General features: G+C 34.8%; 1 protein-coding gene across 1 annotated transcript in view; it reads right to left on the reverse strand.

The window, feature by feature from the left end:
* The window catches only part of LOC150095621 (spliceosome associated factor 3, U4/U6 recycling protein-like), a 256,994-nt gene that overhangs the window by 99,202 nt on the left and 138,519 nt on the right, over positions 1 to 19,273 (reverse strand). Inside the window, exons 13-14 of the mRNA XM_090409926.1 lie at positions 12,698 to 12,810; positions 4,960 to 5,036 (exon numbers count right to left, since the gene is read on the reverse strand). Coding sequence (XP_090266052.1) covers positions 4,960 to 5,036; positions 12,698 to 12,810 — 190 coding nt within the window. The remainder of the gene's footprint in view (positions 1 to 4,959; positions 5,037 to 12,697; positions 12,811 to 19,273) is intronic.

Consider the following 19,273-nt stretch of genomic DNA (forward strand, 5'->3'; position numbering starts at 1 on the left):
ACCTAATGCCAGTGTATTGTGTGTACCAAAACCTGACATTAAAATAAAGAAAAACTAAAAATGAAAATAATTTGACAATAGTGTGGGAGGAGAGGGAACAACCTATCACAATAACATATCAGAAATACTTAGAGAAAACTTTTAAAATAGTAGTCAGTGTCTCTATCAGATCTTCCAGGCACAGGCAACACTCACTATAGCAAACAATATTATAACTAACTACTGAAAAAGTCCTGCCCAAAGTACCATAGGGTTCTGCGATTCCTATGAGTTTGCTATAGTGAGAGTCAACTGTATAGCCTTCACTTAATCTGCAGACAGCTACACTATCTACCACTAATTGCTGGACACCCCTGAAGATTCTGCTTTATGTTATGAACAAACCTGGAATGTTATTTGAAGTTATGGAACATTCCAGGTTTGTTCATAACATAACTGGTGTACAGACAGTAGGGCAGTATTTCATTGTAGCAGTTGAATACAGGTGGTATGGCAACACGACATGAACTCATTGACTTTGAGAGAGGTGTCATTGTGGGCTGTCACATTGGTGGCATATCCATACATGCCATTGCTGCTCAACTGGAGCATCTGAAATCAACGGTTGTTGTGATCAACAAATGGAGATGTTCTGGCATCACTAGTGCAGAAAAACACCCAGGGCAGCCACCAAAAATGACTGGCAGGACAGGAGGATGTTAAAATGGGTGGCATGCAAAAACGGGCTACAATCAGCACAGACCATCTGTGATGAGTTCCAGAGCACCAGTAACACCATAGTGAGCAATACTGTATGAAAAGAATTCCATTTACTGGGTTTCTAGGGAAGAGCAATGGCACACAAGCTGAACATCACAATAACAAACAAGGCAGCTCATCTGGCTTGGTGCAAAAAGCATGTGAACTGGACAATTGATTAGTGGAAAATGGTACTCTGGAGCAATGGATCAAGGGTCACCTGTTTCAAGTCTGATGGTAGGGTGCGAGTCTGGAGGCAGCCTGGTGAATGCTTGTTACCACAGTGTGTTGTACCCAGTTTGGTGGTGGTGGAGTAATGGTATGGGGTGCATTCAGCTGGCTTGGAGTGGGACCACTTGTTGTCCATGGTTCCATGAAGGCAGCTCAGAACCTTGATATTCTGGATAATCAGGTGCTGCCTACACTGTGAAGTTTTTATGGAATGGACCCATGTTACTATTAAGACAACAATGCCCTATGCCACAAAGCTGCAGCTGTTATGAAATGGTATGAAGAGATTTGTGTTAAATGACTGCCCTGGTCTGCACAGAGTCCTGACCTCAATCCCCATCAAACACCTGCAGGACAAACTGGAGTGGCAACTGAGGTCCAGAACAGCATGTCCTTGATCTGTTGCTCAACTCAGTGCTGTTTTAATAAAGGAATGGAGACAAATTCCACCTGATATCTGCCCCACATTAGTGGAAAGCCTCATTAAAAAGGTGCAGGAGGTGATCAAAGCCAAAGGTGGACATACCTGATATTAGGGTTTGCCTGCTGGTATCAATTGTAAATTGCTAGTGTTGGACAATTATTGGTAGATACTGCATAACTTCTATTAACTTAGTTGCTCTTGCAGTCTTATATCCCCCAAAGAAAATCTTCAAGTGCTTTAACAAAATCCAGATAGAGGACTATGCCACCAAGAATGAGCTGGAACTCACTTTCATGTTCTGATCTAGCTTAACAATTTTGCATAGTGGTGCATCACAGAAAATTCCATCTGTGGAATAGAATAGAATACACCATTACAGGCTATGTATATCACTGGTTAGGAATCACCAGTATGCTTGCAAGATCATGTGACTAGCAAAGGGTAGCATCTAAAAAAGACTTTCATGACAAAGATATTACTCGCTTGGACTATTCAACACATGCAGCTCTCTCCAAATTCTGACACTGATCCCAGTGAATTAATAGGCATTTAAATAATTTATCAACAATACAACCTTCTGCTTGTCAACAGCCTAAAATCTGTGCTTCTGAAACCATTCCTTCAACAACTTTTCGTAGTCTTTTCTAAAGCCTACTTAACATAAATCTTTCCTAGAATACCAAGTCTTAAATAATCGCATTCTTTTTCATTTCTATTTCTTTTTTTTCTCTAATTTGGTATCAGACCTATCTTCTGAAATTTAGTATTTAACATGCAACCCAAAATGTATTTCTCTTAGATATTTTCAACCACTGTTCCATTACTTGTTATCCCAATAATAAATTTTCAAAGCAATTACTGTGGACATGTACAGTATCCTTTTCTTTAGTTTTTATATGTACTATAATAAATTTAGTTTAATCCTTTATCCAAGTGTGTGCAAACAAAGTTTGCGCCTGAAAGTATTTTCAGGACTGGGGTAAAGTGGTACAACACCGGGCGACTCCTTGCAAAGGTGGAGCAAGCTACCAACACTCCTATCTCAGTATCTCCCATAATGCAAAACACATCTCCTTGCGGATATGTATGATGTTATGCATTAAGGGAAGGGCCACTATCCAGACTAGTTTCGACCTTTATTGAGGTCTCTTCGGTGGGAGCCAGGCTCAAGTGGAGATACCAAGGCAGAAGCATTAGCAAGGTCATCTCCTCCTTTATGTACTACTTTAACCCCGGTCCTGAAGATACTTTCAGGCACAAACTTTGTTTGCACACACTTGGATAAAGGATTAAACTAAATTTATTATAGTCTGATCAAGTGAAAAATAAACTTTCAACATCTTTCTCTAAATCCAGAGTAATTTAATAAAAAGGTGGCACACCGTTTGGCAGCTCCTATAAGAGGAGATGACCTTGCTAATGTTTCTGCCTTGGTATCTCCACTTGGGCCTGGCTCCCACTGAAGAGACCTCAATAAAGGTCAAAACTAGTCTGGATAGTCGCCCTTCCCTTAATGCATAACATTATACATATCCGCAAGGAGATGTGTTTTGCATTATGGGAGATACTGAGATAGGAGTGTTGGTAGCTTGCTCCACCTTTGCAAGGAGTCACCCAGTGTTGTACCACTTTACCCCAGTCCTGAAGATACTTTCAGGCACAAACTTTGTTTGCACACACACTTGGATAAAGGATTAAACTAAATTTATTACAGTCTGACCAAGTGAGAAATAAACTTTCAACATTTTATATGTACTGTATGATCTCTGATTATTTTATGTGGTATTCTTCTCCATTTCTAAACTTTCTTTATAGATTCCAAAGCACTTTTTCACATTCAAGATATTTATCTTCTACATTCTTTACAAAACTTTCCCATAAATTCTGTTTACCAATTTTTATGCATAACTTAGCTTTCCTAAATTTTTCTATCAATATTCTCCAAAGAGTACATTCAGACTTATTAGCTAGGAACTTTTTTTTTTTTTTTTAGTTGGCCAACTCAATACTTTCTCATTCTGTGTGTTCTCTTCACAGAATGAGAAAGTATTGATGGATAGTGATGTCTTCAGAATATCACAAGATAAAATAAGAAGTAATTACCACCTAGTGTTGACTAGGATAAAAATGAATATACCATTAAAAAGAAAAATGTGTACTAAAGTTTGCAAATATTCAAGGCCAAACAACTTTTGGATATGAGCTGTATATCCAAATGTGTTATTGGACAAAAAGTAAGCACTTTTTTTTAAAAAGCAAACTATACCTTAGATCTAAACTGAGTGGCCAACTAAAAAAAAAAAAGTTCCTAGCTAATAAGTCTGAATGTACTCTTTGGAGAATATTGATAGAAAAATTTAGGATAGTGATGTCTTAAAAGTTATGCATAAAAATTGGTAAACAGAATTTATGGGAAAGTTTTGTAAAGAATGTAGAAGATAAATATCTTGAATATGAAAAAGTGCTTTGGAGTCTATAAAGAAAGTTTAGAAATGGAGAAGAATACCACAAAAAATAATCAGAGATCATACAGTAATTCACACACTGTAGTCATATCCTGAACACAGATCTAGCACGTACTTCTCATTATTTACCCTGCCTTTTTCTTCAAAATTTCTCAAAGTATTTTTATGTCTGGAAATTGTTTTCCACTGTTTAGGTACCCCAAAGAACTTTCTTTACCCCCCCCCCTCACCTGCTGCTCTCTTTAATGATTTGTACACTTCCTCTACTTTTTTCCTACTAGGACCTTTTGCAGGACCACATACACAATAAATTTTATCGTACAATTTCCCACTGTGAAATTTCCTCAATTCATTGTAGTTAAAATCTGCTCCCAATAAAAAAAAAATATTAAGTGCATAAATAAAATATCTTATATTTGTTAATTAAAAGACTCTTACCTATCATAGTCTTCATCTCAGTAACACCAATTATTGATATAACATTTCTCTAATTCCTCTTCTAGATGTACTTTTTTTCATTTAATGCTCCTTATGCCAGTCTCAATTTTAAAATGAAATTTTATTTCAAAGGAAATGAAAATAAAAGCTATACTGCTATCCTAGAGTGTTGACCATGTTTTATATGATTTCTGATTATCTCCAAAGAAGTGATTTCTAGGTATCTTGTGACTGAGGACACAAATTAGTTCTAGTAATGAAGTGAAACATGACATAACTGCTACTCTATAAAATATGTCCCCTTAAAGTCACTTTAAAAAGAAAACCATGCAAAAGTCTCGGGATAACTAAGATATTAAATACATAGTCTTACTACTTTTCTCCCATCTCTTATATCTTCAGAAAATAATTACTCTCAGAGAAATGGCTTCTGTGAAAGTGAGATATTTTTGGCCCCTCATAAATTGTTTGTTCCATAATGATGGATTATATCACTGCACATGCTTTCAATATAAAAAGCAACTGATATAAAGCTCAGGGATTGGAAGGTTTGTTTCTGAAGCATTATTTTTCTGTTCAGACACTTAGAACACGAGGTTTATTATATTGTGTTATTTAATCATTTTTCAGTATTTCAGAATACATAAGGATTTTAAAAATTACCTTCTGCCTTCTTTCCTGTACCCTATGCATTTGTATTTCATATTTTTCTAAAGCCATATCATATGTTTCTAGAGAACCTATAAAACATTTAAAATGAATTAGTTGGATAAATATATCATTCATATTACACACACACACACTTAGAAAACTAACTGTATCTTTATTGCATTTTTTACTACTAATTGCAAGCATTAAAGATTGTGAAACTCGCATAGTGCACATTACTACCATAAGTGGCTAAGAGGTCTTTGGAAAAAGGAATGTAATTAAGTAAATTTTATTAACAAAAGAGAAGGCTGTACAAAGAACAGAGACAGCTCAGCTAGTTGGTGGATCTTAAGTACAGTACATGTATCATGGTTATAGCAGAATAGGAGTAATACAGATCACCTGTGTAACAGACAACAAAGTAAATCAAATAAATAAGTGTTAATAAATAGCTGAATGGCTCACTTCTGATAACATCAAAAGATTTTTATATAGTTTTCTAAGGAAAAACTGCTTACCTGAGAAGAGACATCACATTCATATCGGAGAAGAAAGAATCAAAACGATTCTTCTCATCAATGATAATGACTGGGTATTGACTCCCTGGAGGTCTCAGATAATAATAATAATAATAAAACAGAAATGCTTAAAAAGAAAAAATCACCATTGATAATGACATTAGGATATGCTGCTAGTTGGTAGTGACCCTTTCCATAATGCATAGCATTATACATGTCTGTAAGGATATGTGCTTTGCATTATGGGATACTAAGGCAAGTGATGTGAAGTCATTAACTTCTATATATGAATTGCCCAGTCCTGAAAATACTTCAAGCACTTACTTTGTTTGCTTATACTTGGATAAAGGATTAAACCAAGTATATAATTTCTTGGTATCTTTAATTTATAGTATAGCCAAGTGGAAAAACTTCCAACAACTATCTCTAATCCAGAGTATTTTAATAATAAGTTGTGACACCCTTTGGCAACTCATATAAAAAAAATATGAGTTATGCATTACTTCAACCGCTTAGAGGGTAATGAATGGCAATGCTGTTGAGGCTTGGCTATTACTGTTACCCTCTTGCCATTATCTGAGCTTTTATAGCTCAATAACACCTTATCCCTACACTGTCCTCCACAGATAACGGGGAAGATGAAAAGCATTCTTGCTTCGCCCCTTTAAATCAGTCCTTATAAGGACCTGGTATCACCTCTGGGTCTGGTTCCCACTGACCTCAATAAAGGTTGAAACTGGTCTGGGTAGTGACCCTTCCCATAATGCATAGCATTATACATACCTGTAAGGATATGTGCTTTGCATCATGGGATACTAAGGCAAGTGATTAGCCTCTAATACTTCAGGTGCAAACTTTGTTTGCTTACACTTGGATAAGGATAAAACCAAGTATATAATTTCTTGGTATCTTTAATTTATAGTATAACCAAGTGAAAAAACTTCCAAGTACTATAGGTTTCTAACCTTTAGTGCATGGGACTGACATTTAAAGAAAATACGATTAGAAAACAAAAACATTTAGTTATAACACTATGTATGAGTTATCAGATTTGATTTCAATGACCAAGTCTAAGGTAAGAATAAACTGTAGCAATAAACAAACAGCATTGGCATACACAGCAGATGGAGAGGAATAGCAAACAATTCAGCTTCTCTTCCAGCTTGGCCTGTGAAGTTAGAGAAAGGGAGTCAGTCTGAATTATGGATTTTCAATGAAGATTAAAATAATCTTCACTAAAATCTCAATGAAGATTATTTTACTGGTTGAGTAATCAAATTGTATGTGATTGACTTTTACAGATAAACAGTCAAATATCTCATATTGTCATCAGAAAAGAGAGCAGTAAAGACAGCAAATGCAACAGAATGACGTAAGAAAATCTTGAAACAAAGCAGATCACACAAAGGAGATTCTGGATCTCATAACTTGTGCATGGGATATTAGACCTGACATAGGACATGTCTGCCCTCTTACAGAAGATAGGCTTCACATGCATGATGTAACATGTAGCTTGAGATTTAGTGATAAATAACAGGCAAGTTTGGATGTCTGTAAGTGCTGGTTAATGTTGGTATCGAGCAACCAGAGATGTTGGTAAGTCGATGCAAAGAATTTTTATTACACAAAACTGTCTTGTTTTATTGAAATTTTTTTTTGTTTGTTTTATATATATATATATATATATATATATTAGAGAGGCTATGCCCCCCCCCCCCGATTTCCAGGCTGGTAGGTCATGACTGATTATATGTGGTTGCCCTTGTGTTGCACTACTTTTAGGAGAGAGAGAGCTACCTACCCAATGGTAGTGCAATACAAGGGCAACTCGTTGCAAAGGTGGAGGAAGCATCACACATTTCGTCGCCTTCCAAAAGTCATGACCTACCAAGCTGACGTCACATCTGCTTCGAATTTTATGTCGCATCTGTGACATAAAAACGTTTCAAATTTCGCTTATCTTAAATTCCTGGAAACCTTTAATGAAACTAACTTTAATGGAAGAAAGATAAATAATGTAAGAAAAAATAAAGAAAGAAAAAATAATTTCATGAATATATAGAGGAGATATTTATAATCCTGCATAATCATAAATAAACTAAATAAATCTTCTAACACCTTTTTATTTTATATAGAGTAGATAACAAATAACTTGACATAAAAACATGACACAAAAAAAAATGGCTTGTAGGATTGATTCATTCAATCCAATACCCTTGGAGGGTAATGGATGGCAATGCTGTAGCCAATGAAGTTCTGACTGAGGCTCGGCTATTGCTGTTACCCTCCTGCCATGATCAGAGCTTTAATTGCTCAATAACACCTTATCCTACACTGTCCTCTACAGATAACGGGGAATATGAAAAGCATTCTAGCTTCGCCCCTTTAAGCCAGTCCTTATAAGGATAAGGATGACACAAAAATGTTTCACATTGTTGGCTTATTTTTTTATAGTATATAGAGATATATATATTTTATTTTATTTTTTGGAAATTTTTGTGGGAGACTTTTTTGTACCACAATGATATAATCTTTATGCTATAATTCATAGTAGTGAAAATGGGAAATTTTACCAAATAGGGGCATGCAGTACCTCTCTACTCTATAAACACAGCGAAGAACTTATGAACAGAAACTATCATACGGGGAATGTCCAGACTCCAATCTAAGTGTGGCCTTGAGTTGTTGTTGTTTTGTTATGTTCCATCGAGTTGTTTTCGACTCTTAGTAATCCCACAAACATACACTCTCCATTCAGATGTGTCCTTGACCATGTCTTTCAGAATTTCGAAGTGCACTCTAGTTGCTTCTTTAACTCCATCAACACATCTAATTCTTGGTCTTCCTCTTCTCCTGCTTCCATCAACTTTAGCAAGCATCATCATCTTCTCTAGACTGTCATTTGCTCACATAATATGTCCAAAGTATGACAATTTTTGCTTGATGATCATAGCTTCGAGAGAGAGCAATCTGGCTTTATTCTGTCTATCATTGATTTATTGGTTTGCTTTGCAGTCCATGGTATTCTTAGTAAGCGTCTCCAAACCCATAATTCAAATGCATCTATCTTCCTTCTTTCACTCTTTCTCAGGGTCCAACTTTCACATCCATACAGTACCACAGGGAATACCATTGCATTCACGATTCTGATTTTTGTTTCGAGGCTAATATCTTTAAAGATCTTGCTTAAATTTGTCATTGCTTTCTTTCCAAGTAATAATCTTCTTCTAACTTCTTCAGTACAATAACCATCTTGATCAATTCAGGATCCTAGGAGCACAAAATTGTTAACTGCTTCCATTTTCTCCCCATCTACTTCAAAATCATTAAGCTCACATGTTGCCATAACTTTTGTCTTTTTGAGGTTAAGTTTAATACCATATTTAGCACTTCTTCTTTTTCATGTAGCTTCCTCAGTGAGAGGGTGCAGCACCATGTCCTTCCAGTTCTCTCTGTTGGTAGCTTTCCTTTTTGTTTCTGCATAGCCATGTGATCCTGTCAATGATCTTATATCTTCAAGCCATGTCCTTCGTTTTTTGCCTCTTGATCCTTTTCCCATAATTTTTCCTTCTAAAACTGTTAATATCCTCTGTCCTGCTGAACCTCTCAGTACATGTCCTGCAAACCTCATCTTTCTCTAGATCATTTTCTGTAATAAAGATCTCTGTGTTCTAATTCTCTGTAGGACATCTATATTTGTCACATGTTCTGTCCATGAGATTTTCAGAGCTCTCCTATGGCACCACATTTCAAAGGCCATTATCTGTTGCCTTACTCTCTTCTTGAATATCCAGGTCTCGCTTCCACGTGTGAAAATTGGCCACACTAATGTTCTTATCATTCTTTTCTTTGTCTCGATACTCACAGAACTTCTGAGCAGATCTGTATTTTTCCAGAATACATCTTTAGCTAGGCTGTTCTTATTTTTATTTCTTTATCTTGCTTTCCATCTGCAGTAAAGTAGGTGCCTAAATATTTGTATTCTGTTGTATGTTCAATTTTCATATTATTTATGAATATTTCTGGCTCGGATCTGCTTTCTTTTGAGATTTTCATAAATTTGGTTTTTTTTTGCATTAATATCTAATCCAAATTCTTTACCTTCTTCAATTAGTAGCTGCAGTACTTTGATTACTTTGTTCTTCTTCTTTAACTTTTATAAGTTCCTCCATATCTTCTTTGCATTCTGCTAACGAGGTGGTATCATCTGCATACCTCAAATTATTAATATTTTTCCCACCAATTTTAATTCCAACTGAAGATTCCTCCAGCCCTGCCATTCTTAAAATGTATTCGCTATACAAATTAAACAGGTATGGAGATAAAATACATCCTTGTCGCACCCTTTTACCTATTGTGAAATATTCAGTTTCTCCAAGATCTATTCGGACAGTATCTTCTTGTTCATAATAAAGATTCCTCAGAAGGATAATGAAATGCTCTGGGACTCCCATTGTTCTTAACAAATTCCACAGTTTCACATGATCTACAGCAGGGGTCAGCGGACCAGGGTAAATTACTCCAATTGGGGTAAAAATGAAATTCTTGGGGTAATGAGGACTCAACAGACATAAATAAAATTATATAAAAAGCACGCTCCTTGTTACGACAGAAATTTTTCTTCTGGCAATACTGCATCTGGCCAATGTAATATACGTGTTTAGGAGACGTCACGCCATGTTGAACTCCCAACAATTTGGTTGCTAAGGCATTGTCAAGCAGCTAAACAGATATCATTTGTCAGTTGTCTATTACCTGCCTTAACCTTATTTTTTGACACATGTGTTTTTGCTTTGTTTAAGTCGATTTAAGTAGTTATTTAATTTAATTTATTTCAATAGTTCTATTTTAAGTGTAAAATTTTCATTTATTATCCATATTTCAGTTTTATGTTAGTTTGATAATTTGATTAATATATTTTCTCCTTTGCTCGATTCATTTTCTATGGTCAATAAAATAATTAAATACTGCCTTCATCTTTGAGGACATGTCTTAGTGCCATGTTTACCAATTAAATTATTGTAAATTTAAATGAACTTTAAAAAACTTTCTGCCCTGAAGATGCCAACAGTTAAAGTTTGGCAAAACTAGTTGGTTAAGTTAATAAAATTGATCAACACTTGATCTGTAAACCAAAAATATTATTACTAACTCATGGTCTGTTCCACAGTCTGCACCTGGAAAAGTCCTGACAAGCTGAATTGAACTTCTCCATCTTCTTTGTCCAAGTATATAGTCAATTTGATTTCTGTATTGTCCATCAGGTGATATCCATGTGTACAATCTTCTTTTGTGCCATTTAAAGCAGGTGTTAGCAACGAACAAAGAAATCTCTGCACAAAACTCAACTAGTCTCTTCCCTGCAGTATTACGAATACCTAAACCAAAACTACTGTTATTCCTTGTTCCTCGGTCTCTCCCACTTTTGCATTCCAATCTCTGATAAGCAGCCATAAATCTCGCTTTGGTGTTGCATCTATCATTTCTTCTTGTAACTTGCCATAAAATTCTTCAATGTCTTTTTCTGGTGCCTCTGTAGTGAGTGCATAAACCTGAATGATGATCATATTCATTGGATGTCCACTCACTCTGAGAGAAATGATTCTGTCACTCACTGGATTATAACCTAATACATACCTAGCCATCTTTTTCCCTGAGTAAGAAAGATACTCCATTTTTACAACTTGTCTCATGTCCTAAGTAATACACCATATAGTCCCCTGACTGAAAATGGCCCATTCCTGTCCATCTAAGTTCACGTATTCCAAATATATCCAGCTTCTTGCGCTCCATTTCCATGACAATTGCTATACTCAGATTACCCAGCAGTAGGATTATTTATCAACTGATTGAGCTTCCAAACCATCACTAACAGGTTTGGCCCTGCATTCTATCTTGTGGCTGGTCTGCAGAAAATACTTTACTTCTATACCCTAGAATGGAGGAGGTGCTAGTTACCTAGTTCAATAATTATGATGTGGAGGACATGGCCGCCAAGACCATGACTAGAGACAAAACATGGCAACAGATACTTCACATCACCAATAAGCATGGTGGTGGTGTTCTACTGAGCAATGAAAGTCGTCTACTACCTAGAGTCTAGTTGGCATTTCCTTCAACTCCACATCATAATTATTGAACTAGTTACCTAGTTCAATAATTATGATGTGGAGGGCATGGCCGCCAAGACCATGACTAGAGACAAAACATGGCAACAGATACTTCACATCACCAATAAGCATGGTGGTGGTGTTCTACTGAGCAATGAAAGTCGTCTACTACCTAGAGTCTAGTTGGCATTTCCTTCAACTAGTGAAAGCATGCTTTTAATACGGTAACACTTGCCTCAACAGAAATCCTGTTTGGAGAAACAGGCCCTACCACAGAAAGGTGAGGGTGACTTGGTCGGTCAAGGATACATCATCAGACCATCATCAGCCCATAGACATATATGACTCATCACAAAATATTTTTGTCACCTACTGATTTAGAATAACAAACAGGATATGTTAGGTTCTTTATGATTTTTGGATGGTTGGAACTACTCAGAAGACTATTCTCTTTTCTTTGAAGAGACAGATTTTTTTGCATTTTTCTGAAATTCTATATATTAGGCTTATTTAAATGAAAGATAGCTGATGTTACTCCATAATGATCCTAAAAAAATGATGACTAATGACATCTGAAGCAGGAGACTATGATTATTATCATTCAAGAATATCCAAGCAGAGTTAAATTAAGATAGTATTTGCACTTGTGTGTGAGAGAGAAGAAAGGTGTACAAAATGGGGGTTTAATGTCAATTTGGCAATAGAAAGCTTCAGAGGAAGGCCAAGATCTCTGCATTAATTTACCAGTGAAGAGATGAAGTGCCTTAGAAGAACAAAATTTAAGATTTAAGAATATAGAAGCTCTGACAAATATTCATTTGAAAGGAAATTGCTAAGAGGAAGGTAAGAATAATGTAAAATGTATAGTATTATTGTTGTATCTATACCCTCCCCCCTTGAGGATATATATGAAGAAATAATGATGATAATATAAAAGTATACCATACCACATCTGTACTTTTATTAAAAAAGACATCTGTTGAACTATAAAATAATTTCAGATTTGTTTCAAATTATCATGAACCAATATGGCCCACAATTAATAGATAGATACTATTCTCTCCCTGTATTCAATATTACCATGCTAAGTTCAACATTACATTTAAATACTTCTCTACCTACCTTCTTCTCTTTCAAAATTTAACAAGGCTTCTCCAACTGTTTCAGGCCAATCACTAGCACAATGCAGTGCCTTCAGCAATATACGTCGGCAATTTTGCTCATCTCCATATGTTCTGCAAAGTAATACATTTTGTCATTAGCCAGAAGAAAGCTGAATTTAATATAATCTTGTAAATAATGTAATGAAACAAAAAACATCAAGCTTTTTTTTTAAGGTAATACAGCATTAATTATACTTTTATGCTTTTATATGTTACTTTATTATTAAGAATATGAATTTGCTACATGCCATCGACTCAAACTAGTGAACTTACTGAGCCAAAGATAAACTGTTCATTTATAATGAAAGATGGCTATAATGAATGAAGAGTATTTCCTATTGAAAGTGGTGCTCTAAAATACACACACACACCCTCTCAAAGTATTAGCACATTAATGCATGTTTTTCTTTTGTAAAGTTATGCAGTATTATATCAGTAAAAACAATAAATAAAATTTAAATAAACTTGATCCTAAGTTTGATTTAATCTACACTAACTCAGACTACCTTCCAGAATAGTCTGTTTTTTCAGACTATTCTGGAAGGCAGGTTGGTATTCTGCATATATGAATATCCAGCCAATATCAAAATAATGGGGATGAACATATCCAGGACTTGTGGATCGATTCCAAAATTTTTATTTTCTAGCACATTTTATAACAAATTCACATTTTAGTCCTCATTTAGAAATACTGGCAATCTCTTTTATGAAAAAATTTGTTTTAAAAATATGAAAAAAAAAAAAAAAAGATAATCATTCCAAAAATCATGATACAATTATATTCATGGAAAGCGCATCACCTTACATAAATATAGTTTTTAGTAGTTAAATGGTCATTTTCATTGGTTTATCATTAGATATTTCGTTGTGCTGGATCATCTATCATTCCCACAGGTTTCTGTATAATGTAATAATTGCTGCCATTGCATCAGAATTTTTTTTGCTATAAATAGACAGCAAGAGCAAGTTTTTACATTTTTGTGCAGAGATCACTATGGCTAGTTACGTGCAGTTAACATCCCACAGAAAAAGTATGATTCAAGCTTTGAATAGAGAAGGCTATTCCTCTCATGAAATAGCTAAAAGCATGTCCTGTAGTCAATCTATTGCGGATTGATGCCGTCAAAAATGAAAGAAACCAGAAAGGAAGAAAGGAAGGAAGAAGAGGACGGGAAGAAAGACTGCTGAAAGGAAGAAGACGGGAAGAAAGCCACTGTCTACACCATACAAAGATCGAGTTCTAAAGTGGCTCTGTCTCAAAAATTGCCATGTGTTGTCTGTAGAATTGAAGTGAGGCTGAGAAGAACAAACGGGAGTTGTGGCAAGCTCTGTAACTGTCAGGAGAAAACTCATTCAACAGGGACTGATAGCCAGGCACCCCCGAAAAAGAAGCCCATGTTAACCAAAAAATTGAGATTGGCTCAGTTATACTGGTGCAAAGAGGATGTCAAATGGACCCCAGATCAGTAGAAAAGAGTAATTTTTTCTGATGAGAAAAAGTTTAACCTGTAGGACACTGACAGCAGACAGACAGATGATCGGGGAAAAAAATTCAGCCCTGACTGTCCTGGTGTCAACAGTCAAATTCTCAGCCAGTCGGATGATCTGGGCTGTATGTTATATAATGGTGTTGGTTGCTTGCATTTCACAGAAGATTCAGTGAATGCACAAGTTCACCAGAAAGTTTTAGAAGAAGAATTGCTGCCTACTCTCTGAGACCACTTTACTGTAACAATGAACTGCATCTTTGGATGACTCTGGCCCTTTTCATAGGACAAAAAGTGTAATTAATGCTATTATCAGTAATACTACTATACAAATTGAGTTTAGTACTTCAAAAAGCTTTAATTTTTGTTGCAGGTTAATAAGTGGCTCAATGAACACTCCATTCAGTAACTACCGTGGCCAGGAAACAGCCCAGATTTCAACCAATGAGAATTTGTATTACTAAATGGAGACTGAAATACACGAGAATAAGCTGAGAATAAGCTGGAAATTTTTAAGATCACCGAAAGATCCTCACCCATTCTACAAATACTCTGGAGTATATAACATTCCTTGCTCATGTGGTATTAGTTACGTAGGTCAGACATCTAGAAGCTTCGAAACGAGAAAGAAAGAACACATAGGATATGTCAGAAATAACAGACAAGACATTTCAGGCCTTTCATGTCACTTTGCCTCTACTAACCATCACATTGAGTGGGAGAAGAGCCTTATGCCATACATAGAAGATAACTACCATTCAAGAACCTTTAAAGAAGCAGCTACAGTTGTCCGTAAAACTGAAAACCTAAACAAGAATCAAGGTCTAATTTTACCAGAAATTTGGAAAACTTTTATCAGATCATTAAATATCAAAGAAATGAACTTTCATAACAATTACGTCATGAGTCATCACTAATAAATCACGTTAACGAGACACGCACAATACCAATTTTTTGTATGATTTAGAACCATCGGTTATAACCTAGTCTGTAACCTTCATTTTGTGCTTGCTGATTTGTATTCCCTGAGGATGCCAATAGAAACAGATTGGCGAAATATGTAGGAGGATAAAAATAAAGCTACTTGATAAAGATTTTATAAAAAAGTGTAATAGTCTTATGAATAATTGTCAAGAAAAAATTCAACATAATGAACAGGATCGATGAGTTCACCAAACAAAAGGTACACAATCTCGAAGGTTTAAAATGCAAAAAAGCTAGGTATTTAAACCATCTGACTTTTTTAAAAAGATGTAGAGACAATAGCGTGATCCCAAAATTTCTTCGTTTGAAACAATTTTATAAAACTAGACAAGCCAACTTGATTTACCAATGAACTTCGTATGCTCTTCTTAGAGAAAGAATTCACCATACGAGATTCATGCTTAGCAAAATAGACTCACAGTGCTATAATTTATTCACAGATATCTCTAATAATCTTGACACTGAGACATGGCAACTATTAGACAATATGATTAACCACAGTTTTACCAAAACATTTAATCACAGCAAAAAGACACAAATTGATAAATTCAATTTACTGTATGATAATCATAACAACTGCAAACCTTCTCTACCAGATAAGCAAGTGATAATTAACCTATCTAAACACGTTTTAAGTAAACCTGAGATCTCTATCCTCAAAAAAGGTTTCAACTTTGCTTTAAAACCCACTGTCATTCCTAAAATAGAGTTCATCTGCAACTTAGAAAAAGCCTTCTCATTACTACCAGCTCCAACAGCTAATGACTTGCGATTAAAAAGCAGCATAATCCTTTCAGCTCAGTCAAGATCTCCTAACACCAACTCTAACCAAATGGAAAGAAGAACGCTTCTCAAATTAAGGAATAATAAAGATATCATCATACTCAAAGCCGACAAGGGTAATAATACAGTTATATTAAGTACTTCAGATTATAAAGAAAAAATTAAAAATCTATTATCTGACAGGTCTGTATACGAAGTTCTCAGTAGAGATCCTACCACTAAAAATCATAATGACACCAATGAATTATTACGTGGAATGAATAATTGGCCTATAGAAATTATAAAAAAATTAAAATCTATGCACCCACTTACTCCTAGATTGTATGGCCTTCCAAAAATTCACAAAGAAGGTATACCATTACGTCCAATAGTTGATGGAATCTATTCTCCCACTTACCAACTATCCAAGTATCTTGCGAAGATTTTACAACAACACATTCACGTCTCGGATACTTATATTAAAAACTCAAAACATTTTATAGATAAAATAAAAAACATCCCTATTTTTGAAGAGGATATACTAGCAAGCCTGGACATCACATCTCTGTTTACCATGTAGAAACATGTAGGAGGATAAAAATAAAGCTACTTGATAAAGATTTTATAAAAAAGTGTAATAGTCTTATGAATAATTGTCAAGAAAAAATTCAACACAAGCTGAAAATACTTTGGAAGCTCAAAGAAGCCATTATAAGGGTATGCAACCATGAATTGACAGTTGCATCCATCAGAAAATTGAGCTGTAATAAAGGCAAGAGAAGGATCTATGAAGTACTAAACAGTAAAAAGCGAATTTTTAGCTTTGAATGTTAGTAAAATTTGTTTTAAAAATATTAAAAATTGATACTGATATTTGTTCATTCCATTTTGAAATATTTGCAATTTGTTGAGTTTGTTGTCATTTCCTAATTATGTCACACCTACTAAAAAGAGCCAAATATTAATCAAAAATAAAAATGTTATATTAACTTCTTCATTATTTGTGACAATTATTGTGTTATTATCCCTTTTCAAATAAGAATTCAAACTTAATTAACAAAAAACATGGTTACAGCAGGTGATGCAGTTTCTATGAACATGAGTGTATATCCATAGCCATTGCTCATTATTTAGTTACCGATTATTATTATTTTACATGTAGGCACAATTGAAAAATTACTTAATTAAGATAAATTAACTATAACTATTTGTAATCACATATTATGGATCATCAATGTACTAGACTAGTTGGAAATTAAAAAAATTAAATAACAATGAAGATATATGAATAATAGAATCTCTCCTTATATGCAGTCCTGAAATAGCCAGGTAAAAACCAATATTCTTTTTTTTTGTTTAAATCACATGCATGCACACTTCATTTCATCATAATAGTGTTGCCTTTTACCTGACTGTTTCAGGACTTCATATAAAAAGAGATTCCATTCTCCATATATCTTCACTGTTGTTTAATTTTTTTTTAAATTCAACTGTATTACACTGATGATGATCCACAATACATGAACTGAAATATCTGCAGAAAGACTTTTAATGGGATTATATTGATCAAGTGCATATAATAAACAACTAAGTTATACCAACTAGTATCACCAACTAAGGCTGTTGGCATCCTCAGGGTACATAACTGATGTAAGGCACTAAAAGTAAAAAACTGTTACAAACTATAATCAACCGATTCCAATTATATTAAACAAAGAACAGAGTGTGTACAATACATTTATAAAGCGTGGATGATATCACTTGTTGTTATTTAGGAACGTTCTATAGTTGGCAATATAATTCAGTTCTGGCGAGTTGAAGGATCTGATAAGAGTCTTCCAGATCACGGGCAGGATTAGTCCTTGGTTCCTGTTAAGATTTTGTATACAGCAGGCAACTGTTGTGGCCTCCTTAAAAATTCGGGAGCGGAAGTCCTCCTCCATGTAAGGAATTGTGCTTCTATCCCACTCTGTGGTCTGGTTCATTCTTGAGAAATGAAAAGCTTTTTTTTGTTATTATTGATGTCACATATGTGTTCTTTTTGCCTAATTTCAAGACTCCTTGAAGGTTTGGCCGATGTAATTCAAGCTGCACAAGCAGGGTATGTTATAAACTCCAGCATATTTGGAGAAAGGATGGCCATCTTTTTTGAGATCTTAAGAATTGTCTAATCGTTTCTGTGGATTTAAAGGCCACTCTTATTTTATGTGGTCTAAGGAGTCTAGCAATCTTATTGGAAACTGTCCCTAAGTATGAAATGACGATGGTAGAAACATAACATACATCATCTTGATGTCTTTGTCGGGGTTCAGAGAAAAGTATCTTGTGGATGAGTCTTTGAGGAAATCCATTCATGGTACGGTTGGTGGATATCAAGGATAGTTCTTCCTGGAGGTCTTGTTGATCTGTTGTAAGGAGAGAGGCACGGTTCTTCAACATGTGTACAATACTAAGTTTCTGAGAAATGTGGTGGCAGGAAGTGAAATGTAAATAACGTCCTGTATTGGTAAGTTTGCGGTAAACTGAGAGGTTGATACCACCATTCAGAAGCTTCTTAATTAAAGTGTCCAGAAATGATAATTGGTTATCTTTTTCAAGTTCTAGAGTGAATTTGATTGTGTGGTGTAGAGAGTTGATTTTGTATATTATATTATATTATATTAGTTGTTTATTATATGCACTTGATCAATATAATCCCATTAAAAGTCTTTCCAGAGCTTTTTGGTCAAGGAAATTAAACACTTTTTAACATGAAATATCTGTAGTTATTTTATCTTAATTAAATAATTTTTCAAGTGTATCTGCATGTAACTTTGCAGAATTATGAATAACGAACAGTTATTTCTTAGTAAACATACTATTTTTATTATTATGCAGACATCTCCATGGAGTTTGAAGACTCATTGCAGGTAGCCCATAACCACATACCATCACTACTCGACCAGCAATAAAATCATGTTCTCACATCCTTGATTAACTGTACTTTTACACAACTTCCAGGGTTGAAGTCTTGTTCCCTTCCTTCCTTCCTGTCATGTATTGAAAAATTTCTTTATCTATTCCAGTAATGTTCAACTGGCAGCCCATGGGCCACATCTAGTCTTGAAAATTTTTGGTAGCCAATTACAAGAAACAATTTTTTTTTCTTTTCCCCAAAACTTTCAGAAGTAATAGCTTGGATTCCCATGTGTTTCAAAATTATTTTAATTTGTCATCCATTCAAAGGAAATGAGTGTACATGGACTATTTGACTATGTATGGCAATAGTCATATGCATTAATGAACAATTTCTATTTTATTTA

The sequence above is a fragment of the Typopeltis vanoorti genome, chromosome 20, assembly GCF_054136105.1.
Source record: "Typopeltis vanoorti isolate ZY-2024b chromosome 20, IOZ_Tvanoo_1.0, whole genome shotgun sequence".
Taxonomy (NCBI): Eukaryota; Metazoa; Arthropoda; class Arachnida; order Uropygi; family Thelyphonidae; genus Typopeltis; species Typopeltis vanoorti.